Source organism: Homarus americanus, unplaced genomic scaffold, assembly GCF_018991925.1.
Source record: "Homarus americanus isolate GMGI-L3 unplaced genomic scaffold, GMGI_Hamer_2.0 scaffold31037, whole genome shotgun sequence".
In the NCBI taxonomy this organism is placed as follows: domain Eukaryota; kingdom Metazoa; phylum Arthropoda; class Malacostraca; order Decapoda; family Nephropidae; genus Homarus; species Homarus americanus.
Window position 1 is genome coordinate 10,372,157 of NW_024722227.1, and position 22,089 is coordinate 10,394,245.

At 42.9% G+C, this 22,089-nt stretch overlaps 1 protein-coding gene across 5 annotated transcripts in view; it reads left to right on the forward strand.

Moving 5' to 3' along the window:
• Positions 1-22,089, forward strand: part of LOC121862379 (glyoxylate reductase/hydroxypyruvate reductase-like) — a 51,935-nt gene that overhangs the window by 14,863 nt on the left and 14,983 nt on the right. For all 5 annotated transcript variants that reach the window (XM_042360640.1, XM_042360639.1, XM_042360642.1 and 2 more), the window contains 4 exons: positions 3,347-3,429; positions 12,741-12,847; positions 13,897-14,069; positions 15,399-15,563. In XM_042360640.1, coding sequence (XP_042216574.1) covers positions 3,347-3,429; positions 12,741-12,847; positions 13,897-14,069; positions 15,399-15,563 — 528 coding nt within the window. The remainder of the gene's footprint in view (positions 1-3,346; positions 3,430-12,740; positions 12,848-13,896; positions 14,070-15,398; positions 15,564-22,089) is intronic.

The following is a 22,089-nucleotide window of genomic DNA, read 5'->3' on the forward strand; positions in this document are numbered from 1 at the left end:
AAGGTTGGTGATCACAGGCATTTCTCCAAGCGCCCAGATTTTAATTTATTTCATCCATCCCAATCTCTGCCTTCCCCTGGCCCTCCTACCTTTAATATATTGCCCATTAACATTTTTCGTAATATCCCCTCATCCCAAATTATATGGCCAAAATATCTTATAATCTTATTTCATAGCAATGCAGACTGTATTGTGCTTGCTGGTTTTTTAATTCTTCATATGTTTTCTTGGATTGAGGTGCTGTGTGTAGTATTGGAACTTGGTAAAAGGAAATTTGTAACACTGGGTAGTGACCAAAATGGCTATGTTGGCGAACGTACATTGGGTTATGAAAGTGTGCATTGGGGAAAAGGCTTTTGGAACAAGGACTATTGAAAGCTAAAGAATTCTGGAGTTTGGGAATGCACTGAATATGATTGTATGCATCACACCAACCCAGAAAATGCAAAATGCAGCGGAGACCAGGAGAAAATACACAGCCCTGATGTCACAGTTGCCATCTGACAAATTTGAAGTACAGTCAACCCTCACTTTACGCGGTTAATATAACCCTCAGGGTACCGCGGAAAGTGAGAAACTCGTAAAGTGAACAACATAACATATGGGATTAATTGAAATAGAGACCGGGCCGACCCCCAAACTCCACTTTTTGACGACACTTTATGATGGTATGCACACACAAGTAATATAGAAGAGGTTAGGTTAGGAAAAATAAAGGTTAAGTTAGGAAAAATAAAGGTTAGGTTAGGAAAACTAAAAGTTAGGTTGAACACTTACGTTAGTAGAAGAGATGGGTCGGCGTACGGGGATGGAGGCTGGTTCCGAGGCAGAGGGCAGGCTACTGGCCCTCAGGTGAGTCACCATCACTGTCATCCACACTTGTCAGGGCCTCCCTGACAAATCCCTCAAAGTCATCTTCACTGTCTCTACCTCTGTCACTATCACTGGCTTGGGCTGGCTGTGGTGGGTTGCGGGCGAAGAACTCTGTTATGCTTTGCTGACGGCTGGTGTTTATGTTATCGTGATAAACCTTGAAGTAGGGCTCCATAGTCTGCAACAGCTGGGTAGTGACGATTTCATACCTGTTTGCGTCATGGTCGTCGGAAAGGAGGAGCTTGATTTTCTCGACACACTCGATGGCACCCCTAACATTACTATGGGATAAGCGGTGTTCTTCTTGGGATGACGCACCACCTGCCTCTTCACTGACGTCATCATCATCTACCATCTCGTCGGTAGTCACATCAGGATCCCTTATCACCTCCAGGATGTCGTCGTTGGTGGTCTCGGAGAAGCCTGCAGCTGTAACACTCTGCGCAGCTTCTCTGGCAAGGCCCACTGCTACTGTAACAGTCTGAACCTCACCAGTCACAGATTGACTCTGCCTTACGCCCGGAATGCCTTGCAACACATGTCTCCATGCGTGACGAACAGTTGCTACAGACAGCTGATCCCATGCCTCCACCAAGAAGTCCACAGCTTTCTTGATGTTAAATATTCTCCAGAATTGTTTGGAAAGTATTTTTTGGTCTGCCAACTGTTGATCCTCGTCTTCTTCGCTCTTGCTATCGGTGGTGGTGTCACTCAGGTTACGCAACTCTTCCCTGGTGTTGGTGTAGTCGTTCAGTAGCTGGAATTTTTTTGTTGAGAATGCAGCTTTTACATTGCAGATTAACTCTTGGTCCATTGGCTGTAATATAGACGTAGTGTTGGGAGGAAGGAAGACCACTTTTACGTTGGGGTGACGATCTAACAGTAGGGGCGAGTGTCCTGGTGCGTTGTCCAGCAGCAACAAAATCTTGAATGGCACATTCTGTTGCTCACAGAATTTCTTTACATCGGGAACGAAACATTCTTCAAACCAGGAGAGGGACAGTGTAGAGAACATCCACGCCTTACGTGCGGTCAGCCAGTGGACATTTAGCTTGGTCATGGCCATGTTCTTGTAGGCGTGCGGCTTGCGGGCTGTGTGGAATCACCGATAACTTGAGCTTACAGGTACCGGAGGCATTGGTGGTAAACAGGACGGTGATGCGCTCCTTCTGCAATTTCCGGCCCCGAATCTTGCTGGCATTCTTCACAACGAAGGTCTTGGAAGGTAGCTTTTTCCAAAAAAGACCAGATTCGTCCGTGATAAACACCTGGTCGTCGGTGTACTGTCCTTCCTCCATAATCTCACGTAAAAACGGAGGAAATTCCCTAGCTGCAGCACGGTCAGCACTGGCTTCTTCACCACCAATATTTATATTGGTGATCTTGTTCCGCATCTTAAACCTCTGTAACCACCCAGAGGAAGCATTAAAGGGTTTGGGCTCTGTAATTCCCATCTTTCGTGACACTGCAGCATACAGTTCACGTGCGTACTCCTTAACAGAGCGCGTGTCGACCGCCATGTTCCGTCGCGCCTGATGCACCAAGTAGCTCACAAGTAATTTTTCTGTCTTGAGAAGCACCTGGTTGTGAAAATACTTGATCATAGAAGCACCTGTAGACTTTGTGATCTTCATGTGCTCCTTTATCTTGGCTGCATCCTTCTTTATCGTCCGGATCGTAGATTCGTTCACACCATGTGGGCGAGCCAAATCAACCTGTCTTGTTCCTTTCTCTAACTCTTGGATGATCTTGTACTTCACCTCGTAGCTTAAGGAACGTCGTGTCTTCTTGGGCTTCGGGCGGCTGGGTCCAGGCAAGGAAAGGTTTCTCTCTTGGGGTGGTTGTCCGGCGGAAGCCATTTTACAGAACAATGGATGCACGATTACACGGTGTGGCCTGGAGGGATGAAACTGCCGTGGCTAGGTCAATCGTCGTCTTTCCTCCCTCCCTCCCTCCCCCGGGTGGACACGTCATATTACTTTAAACCAATTACAGCTAGCAGCGGAGGGAGGTAGGGCTGCATGGCCAATCACAGTCCGATAAGTCATATGACGTCACTGATAACGCAACAGAGACATGCACTGCGCAACCTTACCGCGCGGCTTGCCCAGGCGGAGGCAGAGGAGGGAGGAGGTGGGAGCAGGCGGGTGGGGCGAATCTAAAAATAGTGACGAGCCGGACACTCTCCGCGTAAAGGGGTACACGCACTGCTGAATGTGAGCATCCTGGGTTCCGGCAGGGCACCGCGTAAATGTGGAAACGCGGAATGTGGGACCGCGTAAAGTGAGGGTTGACTGTAGTATGTTTTATGGCTGGATGCCCTTCCCATAACCAACCTGATTTCACAGAATGGTAACTGGGCTTTATATGTAGGGCACAATAGTATCAGGAAATGTCTAAGTCTGTGTGTGGAGAAAATTGCAGGTTGCTAATAATTTAATCTGTAAATTATATTTTATTTCTTTTTTGATAGGACTAAGTCTTAAAGTGATTGGCACAATGTCAGTCGGACATGATCACCTGAGTTTGGAAGAGATAAAAGAACGTCGTATAAAAGTAAGTTTTAACATGTTTTTTACTATTACAGGTATATTGTATATGTTTGTTTCAGTAAATATTTTTATATCTTACCACTTTAAATAAGGGAAATACAGTGTATTGTCTTCTGATTTAGCACATAGGTAATCCTCCATTACCTGGAGAAGCATATAACAATAGGTCAAAGAGAGGGGTTATTGATTCCATAAAGTACACAAAGAACTTGAAATAATGTTTCTCTAGTTGGTTCAGGAATTGTCCTCCATAAGTTCTGAGTTACTTATATCATTAGGGATCAAAGTACAGTAGTGTAATCACAAAAGCTTAAATGTCATGGTCACAAATTTGTTATATGAGTACCGGGTAGTCTTTTTTTTTCTACACCATGCCAATGTTGTATTAGCTTTGTATAACACCAGTCACCCAGGACACTTATAAGGAATTGGAAATGATTAACTAACGGTAATCTTTAAATCTCATTTTATAACCAAAGATGGATGACTGATGTTATGCCTTCTGTTAATGGTTACATACAAAATGGTTTGCACTGAAGATTGGGTCTTTATTGGTCTTGCAAGTTGTAAGTGAATAAATAATGGGAGAGATAAGTACTGTTGAAGTACAATTTAGCCAAGTGATTTAGATGACAATATTATTTCTTAGCTCTGAGGGGGCTGGAAGGCATCAATAATCTTTTGAGTACAGTAGTACCAACCACTAATTAATGGGATAACATAGATGGTTATATAATGCAGGCCATCCAGTTGTGTCTCGGTTATTAAATAAGGCTTCAGGATCAGTTCCTCATATCTGGTTAATTTAATAATAATGCTGCATGGTATATATTTCGTAACCGCAAAACAATACAAATTATGAGTGATTTCGAATTTGAGGGGGTACGAATTATGTTTTTTTTTACTGTAGCTTGTCTTTTGTTTCTCAAATATGCCAGTTCTTCTAAAGAATTCACTAGTGCTGGACATACTACAAAGTCAAGGATCTGAGAATAAAAAAAGAAAAAGTACAGTATACTACCAAAAAAGATAAAAAAAAAAGTGACTGTGTGTATACACCCTTCCTAACACTTCCTGAACCCTGTAATTCTCCATCAGCGTACCCTCTTCAGGATCATAAGCTTTAAAAAAAAAAGAATTAATTCTTAAATTAATTCTTAAAGGCCTTCACAGGAGACAATTGTACAATCTGGGTGCTGTATAGGAAAAGGATCTGGCAGTGAAAGAACATTCCCACACTGGGTGAGGGGGATCATCACTACTAGGCAAAATAATTTCAGAACTTGTGGTCAGAGAATTTAGTAAGTTGGATAAATACTTAAGATCACTAAAGTTCCTAAACATAAGTGCCTTAAAAGTCATTAGGCAGAAATTGAACTCTATTCTAGCTTTAATTGGATGACTGCAATTTGATCAAATCAAGAATGGGGTAATGGTAGTCCTTGGTGGGAGAGCAAAAATAAGCCTAGCAAGTATTGTTATATCCAGAGGTGATGCAGATTCTAGTACAGTACAGCATGCCCTTAAAATTCGCGAAGATTAGGTTCTCAAAATGGTCATGAATAGCCGAATCCGCGAATAACATTTGCTGACTCGTGTGCAAAGAATTGTAAATTCCCTCTATATGTTTGCCCTTAGGACAATTATTTCTTTTACCTGTATTGTATATATATATATATATATATATATATATATATATATATATATATATATATATATATATATATATATATATATATATATATATATATATATATATATATATATATATATATATATATATATATATATATATATATATATATATATATATATATATATATATATATATATATATATATATATATATATATATATATCCATGGCCCGTAATGAAAATCTTGATAATCACGGAAAATGGAAACTTTGCTTTAAGGCTAGTTGTTCTTCCCATATATATATATATATATATATATATATATATATATATATATATATATATATATATATATATATATATATATATATATATATATATATATATATATATATATATATATATATATATATATATATATATATGTGTGTGTGTGTGTGTAGACACACACAAAACACATACAAAAAATAATAATGGGAAAATTCTTTAACAAATAATCAGAAACAAGACAACAAAATGTATTAAAAATGTGAGAGTCTACCCTCAAGTCAACTCCGTGCTTTGTTATTGAAGTTAATAACAAAGCACGGATGCGAAAATGCTAGCAACTTTAATACTACCCTTAGACATTCTTGGGTACATCCAGGGTGTCATCCGCAAATAATCGAGGTCCGCGAATGGACGAGTTGTTAATTCTGAGTCAACAAAAAATACACTCTGCCACGTTCGTAGAGTGATACGGTATACAATGGTCCCTAGGTTAACGAACGGTTCGATTAACGAAATTTCAGTTCACGAATTACCTCCCATAAGGATCTTCAATTCGGTTAATGTGAGAGGTTGGAGTCATAGACCACGTTCTTTGTAGACTTTATTCTAACAGCGTCAGCTGGTGACTGGCAACCGGGCGCTGCCAAAGACAAGCCCCCATCTCAACATGGGAAAACATATCGTACGATGGTACAATCTTACATCTCCCCCCCAAGTTAAAAGGAAATGACAATGCACATTTGAACTAACAAAAGGAAAACAATGCATTCATAAAAACAACAATAATGCAGGAAAAACGAGTCAAACAAAGGAAAAAAAAGAAAAAAAACCCTCTAAACTGATTTTACATCACATACACTACACCACGTAGTCCGTTAACCAGCCCGGAGGCCTACGGCCTCTCCTGGGCCTGGCCGCGCTCGACTGGGGAGGGGCCGTGGGTGCGGAGGAGGGCGCGGGTATGGAGGGCACAGCAGAAGGGGGGCCAGGAGGCACAGCTTGGTGCACCACCGGAGTAGTAGGCACAGGTGTGGAGCCGTTTCGCAGGTGGCGTCTGTTGCGGATGGACACCCTGCCACTGCCACTCAACCTGACGGCATACTGCCTGTGAGGGCGGGCTTCCACCACTATGCCTGTCCTGTCCCAGAACTTGGTAGCTGCGTCCTGCACACGCACCTGCGTGCCCACGACTAGGGGAGCCAGCTGGCGGGATACCTCCCTCCGCGACAGGACCCCATCCTGGGTTTCGGCCAAGCGCACCTACCTCATACGAAGTGCCCGCCGCCAGTGCTGGTCCACCTTATAGTGCTGTCTGGCCACGGGAACGCCGTCACGGAGCTGGCGGCCGGTGGCAAGTTGGGCGGGCGACTTGTTCACCCCCCGCAGAGGCGTGTTCAGGTACTGGAGGAGGGCCTGGGATGTCCTATCGCAGTCCAGGCTACCCCCGGGCCCAGTGTTATCCCTGAGGAGCCTCTTGGCAGCCTTGACCCCAGCCTCTGCCCTGCCATTGGACTGGGGGAAGTGGGCCGACGAGAGGCACACCTCGACCCCCCCATGACTTGAGGAAATCTGTCATCTCAAGGCTGGCAAGGTTGGTACCTCCATCCGTGGAGATCTGCTCAGGTACCCCCCACCTCGTGAAGTAGGCCCGCAGACGGGCGATGATTTTTCCAGAGGTGGCCTCGTTGGGGAAGTGGGCGATCTCCAGCCAACCTGTGAGTCGGTCAGCATATGCTAGGTACGTGCGGCCCTGCAGGTGGAACAAATTGGCCACCACTTGTTGAAAGGGATAGTCTGGCGCTGGGGTCAGAACCAACGACTCCGGAGGCTGGGAAGGGGCGTGGGTCTCGCAAGCAGCACACCGGGACCGATGATACTGCAGGTCACCCTCCATGCCAGGCCAATAGACAGACTGCCGGGCCCGCCTGAGCATTGAGTCGAGGCCCTGGTGCCCCACATGCAGGTTAACGGCGACCCGGTGGCGGAGGGAGTCGGGGATGACAAGGCGCACGCAGCCCTGGTCAAAGGTGTAGGTGACCAAACCCCTGACCACAGCCAACCTGTCCCTCACCGAGAAGTACGGGCGCAGACAGGCCACCTCCTGTGACTTGTGGGGGTGCTAGTCGCCCGCCAGCACCCTCGACACTAGAATCTGGTACACTGGGTCGTCCGCAGCCGCTTTGCACATTGTGTCTTCGTCCATAGTGATGCACCCATCCTGATCCAGTGCTGCGATTGTGACTGCACACACTGCAGCGCACAGGTCCTCCTCTTGGTCCATGTCCTCCGCATCAGGCGCCGCCCTGAGGGAGGGGAAGCGGGATAGGGCGTCAGCTGCACAGTTCCGCTTCCCTGGCAAGTATTTGACCGTGAATCGGAACAGGCGCGGATTCGCCACATCCGTGAGGGCTCTGTCCCCTAGCAAGCCAACTAAGGGGCGGTGGTCCATCACCAGAATGAGGTTTGGGCAGCCAAGGAGGAACAGCCTGGCCTTGCGCAGGCACCACACCACAGCCAGGGCCTCCCCTTCTACTGCAACATAACCGGCCTCGGCCGTGCTCAGATGTCGGCTACCACACAGAGCCAACCGCCACCCTCCTCTGCAGCAGAAGGGCGTCTCTGGAGAGGCACAGGCACAGTATTGTTGCAGGACAACGAAGCCGATGCCCTCCCTGCTCCAATCCGTGACAGCTGCCGTAGGCCTGGATTTGTCGTAGTACACCAAGCCGTCTCTGGCCAACTGACAGATGGTGTCCTGGGCCTGGCGAAACTTGAGCCGCAGCTGGTCGTCCCAATACACCTGCTTGCCCACTGGCTTCTTGAGGAGCTCACGGAAGGGCTCCATCACAGGTGCAGTGGCAAGGAAGGGAGCCAACTGGTTAACCAAGCCATGCCAGTACCTGATGTCAGTGATTGATGGCTGATCCGGCATGGGGAAGTCCTTGATGGCTGACAGACGTTGGGCAGTGGGCTGGTAGAGGTCCCACCCCAGGAGGAAACCCACAAACTCGGCTTCTCTCCTGCAGAACAAGAACTTTTCTGGTTTCATCGTGATACCTGTGCGAGCGCAGGTCTCCAGAAAATCGTAAGTGTGCCAGAACGCCCCCTTCACACTGGATTCATAGAGGAGAGTGTCATCCACGCACTTGTACTTGCGGGGCACATCCTGAATAGCGTCGTCAAACCTCTTGGTGTAAGCATCTGACGCTGAGCAATGTCCCATGGGCGTCCTGCAGTATCGAAAACGGCCCCACGGCGTGATGAATGTGGTCAGGCGTCTACTCTCCTCCTCCAACTCCACTTGATGAAATCCCCAAAAGGCGTCGACGACAGTTTTGAACGAGTGCACTGGCACCCCAGACACCATGTCGAATGGTGCAGGTGTGTGGTGCGTCTCCCTCAGACAGCTTGCATTGAGGCGTTGGAAGTCCACAGTGCGCCTGGGCTGACCGTTTTTCTTGGCCACCACGACCATCCTGGCGCACCACTCTGTAGCCTCACCAGCAGGCACTGGCTGGATGACGCCTCTCCTGACGTCCTCCTCCAACTGGTCCTTCACCTCCGCTTCCCAGTGTTTCGGAACGGGAGCGGGTGTGTGACAGGCGTAGGGGGTCGTGCCGAGCGTCAGGTGGATACGGTGAGGGGGACCAGTCATGACTGGCAGTGGGGACCTGCTGGTGTTGAATGCGGTAGACGAAAAGTGCGTGAGTAGTCATGCCTCCAGCCTGGCCACATTCTCCTCCAAAGGAGGCAAGGGTATCTCAACTGGCCTCGGCGGGAAACGGCTGCTCTCAGGTAAAGGTTTCGGAGGTAGATCGTCGGCAGTGTGCCGCTCCCCCTCCATCGCTCACGGCAGCCACAGCACGTCTATGGAGCGGGAAGTCGACAGGCACCAAGTTGAGGCACTTGCAGGCCTCCAATGACAGATAGAGGGCCTTGGCTGTCTGCACGAAGTAGACCTCCTGGACGGTGGACCCCTCGTCCACACCGAGGCGGCAGGGGGCGGACCCCAGACACTTGAGCTGTTTGTTTGCCACGTCCCTTAGGCCATTACGGGCCCGAAGTTGCCCCAGACACAAACCGATGTCCCGGAGCAGGGATGCGCCTGCCACACAGACCATAGCACCTGTGTCAGCTACAGCCAGCACAGGGGTGGCGGGGGAATTGCCCCCGGCCTGGGACACGAACACTTGTAACCTGGGGTGGCGGGATAGCTGGGCTGTTGCCACTGTAACAGCGCCTGACACATCCATAGGAGCACTTAGGGCTGACTTACTCCTACAACACCTTTTGAAGTGACCAACCTTACAGCAATTGCGACATGTAGCCCCACTTGCAGGGCAGTTACTTTTACCAGAGGCATGTGACATGCCGCAGTTACCACAGTGCGCGTGATTGGGGTGTCCAGGTCGGGCGGCAGCTACCTTGGACTCACCGGTGACGTCATCACCAACCGCCACTGCCTCCGCGGCTGTTCCCACCACTGCCTGGCCAGACGTACGACACAATACACCAGCATCTCTCACTGCTGCCTCAAATAACATGCATTTGTTTCTGAGCACTTCAACACTATTATAACTAGAGTACCCCTGGAAAATTTCCCTTTTCAGCACTGGGTTACTCAGGCCCACCATAACTTTACGTAATAGCATGTACTCAGAGAGGTCGTTATCACAGGTGGGACATTTAAATTCACACTCCACTGCCTCTGCGAAGCATCGTTGAAAATACCTTTACATGGGCTCCTCTTCACCTTGTTTGCTGTTGAAAAACTCGTTCCATTTCACAGCTTGGTTTGAAGATTGAAGAACCATTCCACTGATGGCGTCCAGGGCTTCTTTGGGCGAGAGCTGCTCCCACTGACCGCATTTCTGCCTCACACTTCTCTGGTGCGATAGCTGCTGAGGGCTTCATGACCGGCATAGAAGCATGACCACCGCCAGCAACTAGAGACGCCATCTGCGCCATCAATGCACTCATGGCCTGCTGCTGGGCGCGAGTGGTGTTCCCCGCCGGTGTAGAGAAGCCCTGGCGTGCCCTTGAGGGCGTCGAGAATCGTGGACGTGTAGGGGCCATGTCAGCGTTCTTGTCAGGGCTGTAATGGCGTGTCGGGCCCCGACATATCCTACTCACTGCGCCATGTGAGAGGTTGGAGTCATAGACCACGTTCTTTGTAGACTTTATTCTAACAGCGTCAGCTGGTGACTGGCAACCGGGCGCTGCCAAAGACAAGCCCCCCATCTCAACATGGGAAAACATATCGTATGATGGTACAATCTTACAGTTAACGAACAAAACTTCATTTAATGAAAACCTTACGAACATCACGTTTTGTTGTGAGCATCTGCTGATCAGCTGATGGGCTAGTCTGCCAATTCAGTAATCTGTTCTATGCTTACATTCGCTTCCAGTGGAGTAAATATCAAGAAAGTTGTGCTCTTTAATATTGTTGCATTTTTTATATTAAAATGATTAGTCATTTTAACATTTATTTAATATATTGAAAATATATGCATTACAGGGAACTAGTTAACATATTGGTAATATATAGCGCAGTGCAGTGTTGATTTAAATGAAATAATCTTGAATTACAACTAGTGAGCTTAAAATTTTATTGGTGAAATTACTGCATCACACAAGGGTCCCCTGAAAGGTGATTTCTCCTCCATCCCCACTTCCTTCTCTTCTCCCTTCTCCTCCTCCCCCACTTCTAATTCCCATCATCATCAACCAGGAACCTTCTACATACACACCTCAAAGTAAGTGTACTTTACTGCATTTTTTTTTTTTTACTTTGTACAGTGGGGTATGCTATAACGAATGTAATTGGTTCTAGAGCCTTGTTCGTTATAGCATTCGTTCGTTATAGGATTAATCCGTTCCAGGCCCCCAAATACATCCACTTAACACTGAAAAATATAATATAAAATTGTAAAAAATTAAAAAAAGTGCATAAATATGCATCTAAACCCCTGAAATAAAGAATATCATTAATACTTGTAATAAAAAAAACAATAAATTAGTAAAAAAAAAAAAATTCGTTGCAGGAGTTTCGTTCGTTATAGCATTCTCAATTTTATAGGTAAAACCGTTCGTTATAGGAATATTCGTAGTAGAATCCATTCGTTATAGCATACCTCACTGTATGTACTTTTCGGTGTGCTGGAACCAATTACCCAAAATCCCATTGAAACAATGGTTTCGGTTTATGAAATTTTCCGATAATGAACTACCTTCTGGAACGAATTGTGTTCGTTAACCGAGGGACCACTGTATACCATTACGTTACTGTGTTGCACAGTAAAGCACAATTAAATCTACTAATATTTTTTTACAGAGCTGATCAGCCGAAAAGGTTGGACAACTACTTCCAGGGTTCATCAAGGCAGATGAAAGAAATTTACCAAAAGTAGATGTCTTTATGATTGTAGAGTATTATCAAGAACTCCGCCATCCAGCTATGAAGCACGTTAAATTACATCTATCATTTTAATCATCTCAAGCTTTACCATGGTCGTCCCTAGTCCTTCCATAACATTAAATATAGACATCAGTGACGAAAACTTAAATTTTTCCAGACATTAAATAGAGAACAGTGCTGAAAACTTCCATGTTGGAGAGTTATCGGTCTTTTGTATCATTTTGGCACCCAGCAAGTAAATGCACACCATGATACTTGAGCAGTAATTTGTTATAACTAAAAATAAGGTATGCATGTGTATATCAACATTGTATATGGCCACAAGTCTTGTATTTCTGCTGGTAACAACACATACACCACAGCTGGCTGCCTCCACGCTCCTGCTCGGCAGCTCGAGGCTACCAGTGATGTCACAACCAATCACAGAGATTTTCACAATCACGTGACTTTGTAGCAACTTTAACTCTTATTTTTTACACTTTGGCCCAATTTATTTTAAAATATCATTACCATAGTGAATTTAATCATTTTCCTTACCCATTGACCTGCCATCTTACGAAAAAATTCCGACCGACAACTCGTCCATTGTCAGGGCATGCTGTACTGTACTTTTTTATTTTAATTAATATAAGAAGTGATTCAGATTTTTTTTACCTTTGCAATTGTTTTTACATTGTATGCTTTTTGAATATGTATCTCATTGTCAAGGTTACTGTTAAATGACAGAACTTCAGAAACATTCAAAATATCTTACTGGCACAGGTATTAAGGACATACCTATAGAGTTCATTCTTCATATTTCATGTAAATCATGTTGATGTTACATGGTGTTGTATACTTTAGGCTATTTATTTTGTCGTGGGAAGGCCTTGAATAATCTTGTCTCACACAGGATATTGCCACCTCATTCAATGTAAAATGGGATCAGTGATAGCTCTAAGCTTTAGATTGAGTCGAGTTTCTTACAAAATTAATCTTTTACAATTAGGTGGGATATACTCCTGGTGTCTTGACTGATGCCACTGCAGAGCTCACTGTTGCGTTACTCTTGGCAACGTCTCGCAGGTTGATTGAGGCACACACGGAGTTACTCAAGTAAGATGAACTTTGTTTTGAATTTATAGGCATATTTAACAGATGTCTTATAGCCACTCTATACCTGAATTCTCATGTTATTGTGATTCTGCAGTAATTCTTTGATTAGACATAGTACTGTGTTCAACTGAATACAGTACTGTCCCAGTAAAAGTAAGTACTGTACAATATAAATGGAAAAAATAAGGTTACATCAGTCTCAGTAATTCCATACTGTACTGTAAACTCCTTGTTACTGGAGATTGTAAAACTGTATCTAACTGCCTGCTATAGGATATAATTTATTTTTTATTTTTCAGAACTGACATTGGATACATTTTCTTAGCATTAGTTAGGGCATAAAATTATTATACACATACCTTGTGAATCTGGACCCTGAACTCTCCAAATTGCTTATAAATAAATGAACTGGTTAAGTAATAATAATGCCAAGTAAATTACAAGAGAATGCACAGTACTGTACATCCTTATGATTTCAGGTTAATTGGAGAGAAAGCAATCTGAACAGAGGCGCATATTCCAAAAGTTAGGAGGCATCTCTAAGAACATGTTTTCATTGACAAAGCTATTCATCTCACTCCCTACCTTATCTATATGCTGTACAGTGTAATTAACTAGCCAATACTGTACCCCATTCTCTACAATTTCTAAAGACAAGGTGTTAATACAAATAAATTAAAATCCACTATACCAAATATTTTTTGATTTATGGACCAGAGGCAAAATTATGCAGTGGTGATAACAGTACAGTAATTGTAATCCATCAGTTTATATTCAGTTTGGAGTTTTTCAAGAGGAACTTAATAGTGCAAAATCTCTTGCCATGCAAAATCTTACATATCTCATAATACTTAAGCCCCTGTTGCACATACCTGTTCCTGCATTTTACATAAGGTCTTGTCTTTGCATCCAGTTATAATTACAGTAGATAACTAATTGTTTATGACTTTGTACATCTTGGCTCTCTATTAAACTTTAAGATGTTTAAAGATGATATGGATTGTGGGCAATGATGTATGTCATGTTGCTGAGCAAACTTTTAATTTCAGTGGAGGCTGGGCTAAATGTGCCTGGTCACCTCTGTGGATGACAGGTTGGGGTCTAGCGGGCTCAACTGTTGGTATCTTTGGATTGGGTCGGATTGGTCAAGGTGTTGTCCGGAGGTTGCAAGGCTTTGGTGTCAAGAAATTCGTCTATAATGGCCGTTCCCGTAGGAAGGAAGGTAAGGGTATCAGTGCATGACATGCATGAAAGACCCTATGTTTTGCCCTTAAGAGAGACTTTACCTCTAGTCATTCAGTGTTTTCCACATTTACTTGGATTCCAAATTAACTTTAAATTAATGGGGAGAAGTCTAGTTTCTGGTAGCATTTATGATTTTATAGATTTAATGTTTTTAAACAGAGTACAGTACAGTACAGTATTCTGAATTTCTTAATTTTTTACTGAATTGAAAGAGCCATTAAGAAGGCAGTAAGAGTCTGCGCAGAAGCAAATAGGATTTTATATGAGGCAGAGTAGACCTGCATTTCTGTGACTCATTCATTTAATACTGGAGTGGACAAATATTTTGGCTAGCAAGCCACATCAACAGCTTGGGTACACTTGGTGGGCCACATGCTCAAATTCATGTCTTCCATATATACATAGAGAAATTGAAGGATATATGGTTAATATGAATTTAAAGGCATGTTAGATAATGATAAATCATTGTAGAAATATTCATTCAATACAGTATTTGCATTTACATATTCATGAAAATGTGAGAAACTTACTTTGGAAAGAATAGAAACAGTGATGTACACTTGTTGCATGAAATAAATAGGCTGACTGAAAAGATAGGAATTTTGTATAAAATAAAAAACAACTTGTATTTGATGAGTCATTGAAAATGTTGATGAAGGTGTGAGAAGCTTGTTCAGTGGGAAGAATGCCAGCGTTGGTATGCGGTAATAAATTTTTTGAAGTCCAATGATGTCGCCGTTGTTGAGTACTGTTACAAGGTGGTCATTGTGTTGAGTACTGCTCCAAGTGGGTCATCTTGTTGAGTACAGTAAACTCTTGATAACTAGGAATTTGATATCTCGTAATTTCATACACTGTAATTCGTCACGTGTATAATCTCGGAAGTTATTACACAGTAAAATAACTCGGGAAATGCCGAGTTATATCAAATTATCTGGGAAGATCTTGGCAGAGTTGGTCACGTGGGTAACACTCACTGCACTCTACACTTGGTCAGTCTTGTGTTTGTTATTGTTGTGGTGAGGTGTGTGCTGGCTCACTCCACCCAGTACTTGGACGTGGGAAGGGAGGGTGCTGCAGCAGCCCAGTATTTTGGGTATAAAATGCTATACAATACATTGCACTACATAGTATCTAGGGCACCAGAATTAATATTCAACACTCCCTGGTAAATTTAGTTCCTGCTAAACGAACCCAGTATACTCTATATATATAATCTATAAATATTGACTTTTAAGAATGGAACCCATGCAAATAAAGAGGCCTCACTGTATGTAGTTTATTTATTTAGTTCTTAACAAATCAGGTGAAGAACTGGGTGCTGAGTACGTTTCCTTCAGTGAACTGCTGCAGGAATCGGACTTCATTGTGGTGACTTGTGCTCTCAATGATGAAACACGTGAGATATTTAATGATGAGGCATTTAGCAAGATGAAGAAGTCTGCCATTATTGTCAACACTTCTCGAGGAGGTAAGTGATAATACTTCTAATTGTGAACTTATTTACTATCCAGATGTCCAGTATTTAAGGTAAAACTTTGTTCAACTATACTGCATTTTTGCCTAATCACAATACATTAAAAATACTTCAGTTATCATACTTAGTGATATACGAGTTTGTGAAATGTTCCATAAAGTAATAAAACTTGTATTGGCAAGATAAAACAATTTACTATAATTACGGTAGATCTGTAAGTTATTTCAATGAAGGGTGGTGATTATCTGATCACCATGACACAAAGTACAGTCATGCGCCGGTTAACGTCCTAGATACGTTCTTGGAAACGTGATGTTAACCGAAATGGACGTTGTCCGAAATTACATAACCCTATGGGATTTATTCTAATGGGGGTTCTAGGCACCCAACCCCAAGTTTACCATTTTACGACCATTTAGACCCACTAAATATATACAGTCAACCCTCGCTTTACGCGGTCCCAATTTACGCGTTTCCACGTTTACGCGGTACCCTGCCGAACACGGAATGCTCACTTTCCGCGGTGCATGTACCCCTTTACGCGGAGAGCGGCTGGCGGTCCTCTCGCGCCATGCCATTTTTGGATCCAAACCTCCCGCCATCTCTCCCGCCATCCGCCATGTTGTGTAAGCGGCGCGAGCATGGTGCGCAGTGTATGTCTATGTTGCGTTATCGGTGACGTCATATGACGTAGCGGACTGTGATTGGGCAAAGCGTCCTTACCTCCCTCCCTGCTAGCTGTGATTGGTTTAATGTACTATGACGTGCCCCGCCGCAGGAGCGTTCAAGCCCCTTGACCTACTGCATCAGTTACACCCCTCCCTGCTAGACCGTGTATATCGGTATCCATTGTTCCATAAGAATGGCTTCCACCGGACCACCACCACCACCAAGAAACCTTGCATTACCTGGACCCAGCCGCCCTAAGCCAAAGAAGATACGACGTTCCTTAAGCTGCGAAATCAAATATAAGATCATACAAGAGTTGGAGAAAGGAACAAGACAGGTTGATCTCGCGCGCCAGCATGGTGTTAACGAATCAACTATCAGGACAATTAAGAAGGATGCAGCCAAGATAAAGGAGCACATGAACATCACAAAGTCTACAGGTGCTTCTATGATCAAGTATTTCCACAACGAGGTGCTTCTCAAGACGGAAAAATTACTTGTTAGCTACTTGGTGCGTCAGGCGCGACGGAACATGGCGGTGGACATGCTCAGTTAAGGAGTATGCACATGAACTGTATGCTGCAGTGTCACGAAAGATGGGAATTACAGAGCCCAAACCCTTTAATGCTTCCTCTGGGTGGTTACAGAGGTTTAAGAAGAGGAACAAGATCACCAATATCAACATTGGTGGTGAAGAAGCTAGTGCTGACCGTGTTGCGGCTAGGGAATTTCCTCCGTTTTTACGTGAGATTATGGAGGAAGGACAGTACACCGATGACCAGGTGTTTAACATGGACGAATCTGGTCTTTTTTGGAAAAAGCTACCTTCCAAGACCTTCGTTGTGAAGAATGCCAGCAAGTGTCGGGGCTGGAAGTTGCAGAAGGAGCGCATCACCGTCCTGTTTACCACCAATGCCTCCGGTACCTGTAAGCTCAAGTTATCGGTGATCCACACAGCACGCAAGCCGCACGCCTACAAGAGCATGGACATGACCAAGCTGAATGTCCACTAGCTGACTGCACGTAATGCGTGGATGTTCTCTACTCTGTCCCTCTCCTGGTTTGATGACTTTCGTTCCCGATGTGATGAAATTCTGTGAGCAACAGAATGTGCCATTCAAGATTTTGTTGCTGCCTGACAACGCACCAGGACACTCGCCCCTACTGTTAGATCGTCACCCCAACGTAAAAGTGGTCTTCCTTCCTCCCAACACTACGTCTATAATACAGCCCATGGACCAAGAATTGATCTGTAATGTAAAAGCTGCATTCTCTGCAAAAAAATTCAAGCTCCTGAACGACTACACCAACACCAAGGAAGAGTTGCGTAACCTGAGTGACACCAACACCGATAGCAACAGCGAAGACGACGAGGATCAACAGTTGGCAGAGCAAGAAGTACTTTTGAAACAATTCTGGAGAACATTCAGCGTCAAGAAAGCTGTGGTTTTCTTGGTGGAGGCATGGGATCAGCTGTCTGTAGCAAATGTTCGTCACGCATGGAGACATGTGTTGCAGGGTATTCCGGGTGTTAGGCAGAGTAAATCTGTGACTGGTGAGGTTCAGACTGTTGCAGTAGCAGTGGACCTTGCCAGAGAAGCTGCGCAGAGTGTTACAGCTGCAGGCTTCTCCGAGACCACCAACGACGACATCCTGGAGGTGATAAGGGATCCTGATGTGACTACTGACGAGATGGTAGATGATATGATGATTTTAGTGAAGAGGCAGGTGGTGCGTCATCCCAAGAAGAACGCCGCTTATCCCATAGTAATGTAAGGGGTGCCATCGAGTGTATAGAGAAAGTCAAGCTCCTCCTTTCCGACGACCCTGACGCTAACAGGTATGAAATCTTCACTACCCAGCTGTTGCAGACTATGGAGCCCTACATCAAGGTTTATCACGACAACATAAACACCAGCCGTCAGCAAAGCATAACAGAGTTTTTCTCCCGCAACCCACCACAGCCAGCCCAAGCCAGTGAGAGTGACAGAGGCAGAGACAGTGATGATGACCTTGAGGGATTTGTCAGGGAGGCGCTAGTAAGAGTGGATGACACCGATGAAGACTCACCTGAGGGCCAGTAGCCTGCCCTCTGCCTCAGAACCAGCCTCCATTCCCCTACGCCGACCCATCTCTTCTACTAACGTAAGTGTTAACCCCAACCTTGTTTTTTCTAACCTAACCTTCAGTTTATTATTCTCTTATTGATTGTTCCTTTCTATATTATGTGTGTGTGTGAATACCATCATAAAGTTAAGATGTTATTTTTAGTAAAACGTATGTATTGTGTCGGGAAAAAGTGGAGTTTGGGGATTGGCCCAGTCTCTATTTCAATTAATCCCATATGTTATGTTCACTTTACGCGGGCCGCGGTGGGTTCAATTAACCGCTTAAAGTGAGGGTTCACTGTATATTAGGGAGTGACAGTTTTGCAAAAGTTTTCAAAATCTAATTGCTTGGGTTGGATTATTTGTCTATCGGCCACGCTAATTCCGAATATGTTTGAGTTTTTTACATCATTGCATTAGAAGGTTTGTGGATACTTTTGGGTTTGGCATGAAAAACGCGAAAAAACTGTAAATAATAAAGGGACTGGCAATGTGGCACAACCTGTTAAAATCAAGTTATTGAATTGGATTATTCGACTACTGTGTACACTGGTTCATAATATGCTATTGTTTTACAACTCAATGCGCTACAAATTATGCCGATATTTTTGCTGCAAGTCACCACATACGTATATTTCGAAAACCAGGGCCCAATATTACCAACGGCGTGGATAGATTCCGTGGAATGAATTCAGGACATTCCCGCTCATGGAACATTACCAAACTCCGTATATGTGCCAATGGCAGGCCAATGGCAATATTTACAGAGTTTGTTGAGGCTCCCTGGACGGGAATGCCCTGAATTTATTCCACGGAATCTATTCACGCCGTTGGTAATATTCGTCCCAGGACTGATCAACGAATTCAGCCCAAGTAGCTTGACTTGGACAGTTAAGGACAAAATCTCAGTCCGTTCTTCTCACCTACACCAGTCACTATCTTGTTCTCATTGATCCTCTCATCTACCATGAGACCTCTGACCTTGAATCCCCTGAACTTTTCTTTTTTCTGTTCTCGTGACCTCTTCCTGACTCTCTCCACTTTCTTCCAGTTAGTCACTTTAGACTTGTCCCCTTCAGTTATGATGTTGTCTGCAGCTCTGATGGTGTTTGCGATGTGAGCCACTGCATCATTGGATACCTTGAACCTGTCAGCAGTTTCTCCGATCCTGTCCTCGGCTTCTTTCTCCCTTTTCGTTTTCGTTTTCACTCAAATCCTAATTAAACACCACAATTAGAATAGGGGAATAGGGTGGTAGATGTTGTATAAACAGTGGGAACACAGTCCCACCACCAAGACGAGGGAACACTCCCACCACCGATCGTCTCGTGCGAAGCAAGCAAGCAAGCTTATAAATTAAAGAAAATACTTGCAGTGTGTTTAATATGTTACAGTATATTATAAATAAATAAATAAACAAATAAATCGGTAAATCCATTTCAAGTAAATGGAAAAATTTTACTCGACACCGACATTAGTTCCAGTTACCGGTAAATAGCAGACGCTTCAGTGACGTCACTAGTGTTTACACTACACCAGCGGGTAACATTTGATGACATTACTTGAAGTGAATTGGCCTTATTTTAAAAAACCAAGGATGGTTGGTAAAGGACTACTGAGTCATTGGGTAAGTGTCACATTTGGGGTACTGGTCTTATACAGCGAATAGAGCTCAAAAGCTAATTTTTAAATGGAAATTTGGGGGGGGCCGTCTTATGCACCCCGACGCCTCATAGGCCGAGATATACGGTAGACAATACTGTACATTATGCTTCCAATATCTTCCCAGGCAGTAGAATCTCCCTGTTTGGTAGCTGCCTAAAACTTTTAGTAATATTACTTTGATACAACATGATAAATTAGACAAACAATGAAAATAAACAAACAAAAGTTATTTACCAAGACCTTCTCTCTCAGAACAGAGGGTAACAGATGGAGAGGAGATAAGGAGGCTATTTATAGCCTATCTTTGTGTAGGAAGTCAACCACACTAGAAATAATTCATTTAAAATTTATATTTTTTACATAGAATATTCAGTACATGACTGCGATTATAAAATATTGTGAATATATATATATATATATACCTGTATATATATATATATATATATATATATATATATATATATATATATATATATATATATATATATATATATATATATATATATATATATGTTATATTTATATATATATATATATATATATATACATATATATATATATATATATATATATATATATATATATATATATATATATATATATATATATATATATATATATATATATATATATATATATATATATATATATATATATATATATACATATATATATATATATATATATATATATATATATATATATATATATATATATATATATATATATATATATATATATATAATAAATGTAAGTAATGTACAGATTGACTATCAAAAATCCGGCAACCTCCGGACCTGAGGAGTGCCGGATTTTCGAAAATGCCGGAAAACTGATGGTTATATTTGCTGTATAAGTTTAACAGAAAATGACTACCTGTACAGTCCTTTAAACAAAGAAAATTAAACACTTAAGTTAGGATAATATAATTGACATTGCTGGATTCCTTGTAAGACCAGGAATATTTTGAATATAAATGTCATATATTTTGCACAAAAGATAACATATTTACTCAGAGTAAACATTATATCTAAAATTTGTATGTCTAATGCAAAATCTATGATGTTTATATTCAAAATGATCATCAAATTGTAAGAATTCCAGCAGTGTAAATTATATTTTGGCCGGGTAATTTGTATGAATTTTATGAGCTAAAACATATATCTTCATTAAGTAAACAAAGAAATATTTGAAAATGCTCTCCGAAATCCATGCCGGAAAACTGAAGGTTCCGGTTTATCGGTTGCCGGATTTTTGATAGTCAACCTGTACAGTAATCTTTTTCACCCAAATCCTAATGAAACACTATTGAATTAGAATACTGTAGCTGGTTGAAGCAAGCTTATAAATTAAAGAAAATACTTGCAGTGTGTTTAATATATTACAGTATGTTATAAATAAATAAATAAATAAACAAATAAATCGGTAAATCCATTTCAAGTAAATGAAACAATTGTATTCGACACCGACATTAGTTCAAGTTAAATAACAGACTTTTAAGTGAGTCACTAGTGTTTACACTACACCAACCGGTAACATTTGATGCCATTACTTGAAGTGAATTGGCTTTATTTTAAAAAACCGAGGATGTGTAAACAGCACTGGTCAATGGGATGGTTGGTAAAGGACTACTGGGTCAGTAAGCTCCCAATGGGGTACCGGTCTTATACAGCGAATAGGGCTCAAAAGCTACTTTTTAAATGGAAATTTTGGGGGCTGTCTTATACACCCCGTCGCCTTGTAGGCCGAGATATACGGCAAACACTAGACCTTGGCATCAACTGTCAAACATATCACCTCACCCCCCCATCTTCCCAGCCAGTAAACAGACCATTTCCCATCCCTTAATTTTAGCTCTGTTGATTTATGAGTGTTTGTTTTAATGTAATACTCCCTGTACTACAAAAAACAATGTTTTGTTCATTCTTGGAGATGGGCTGAGGTGCATCTGGGTAGACTATCAGTCAAAATGATTTTAGTATTTTGTGTTTCTCTCAAGTACCAAACTAAATTATTCCATTGAAGCAACACTTCGATTTAGTGCGAATTCGGTTTAAAGCGACTTCTCTTGGAGCGTA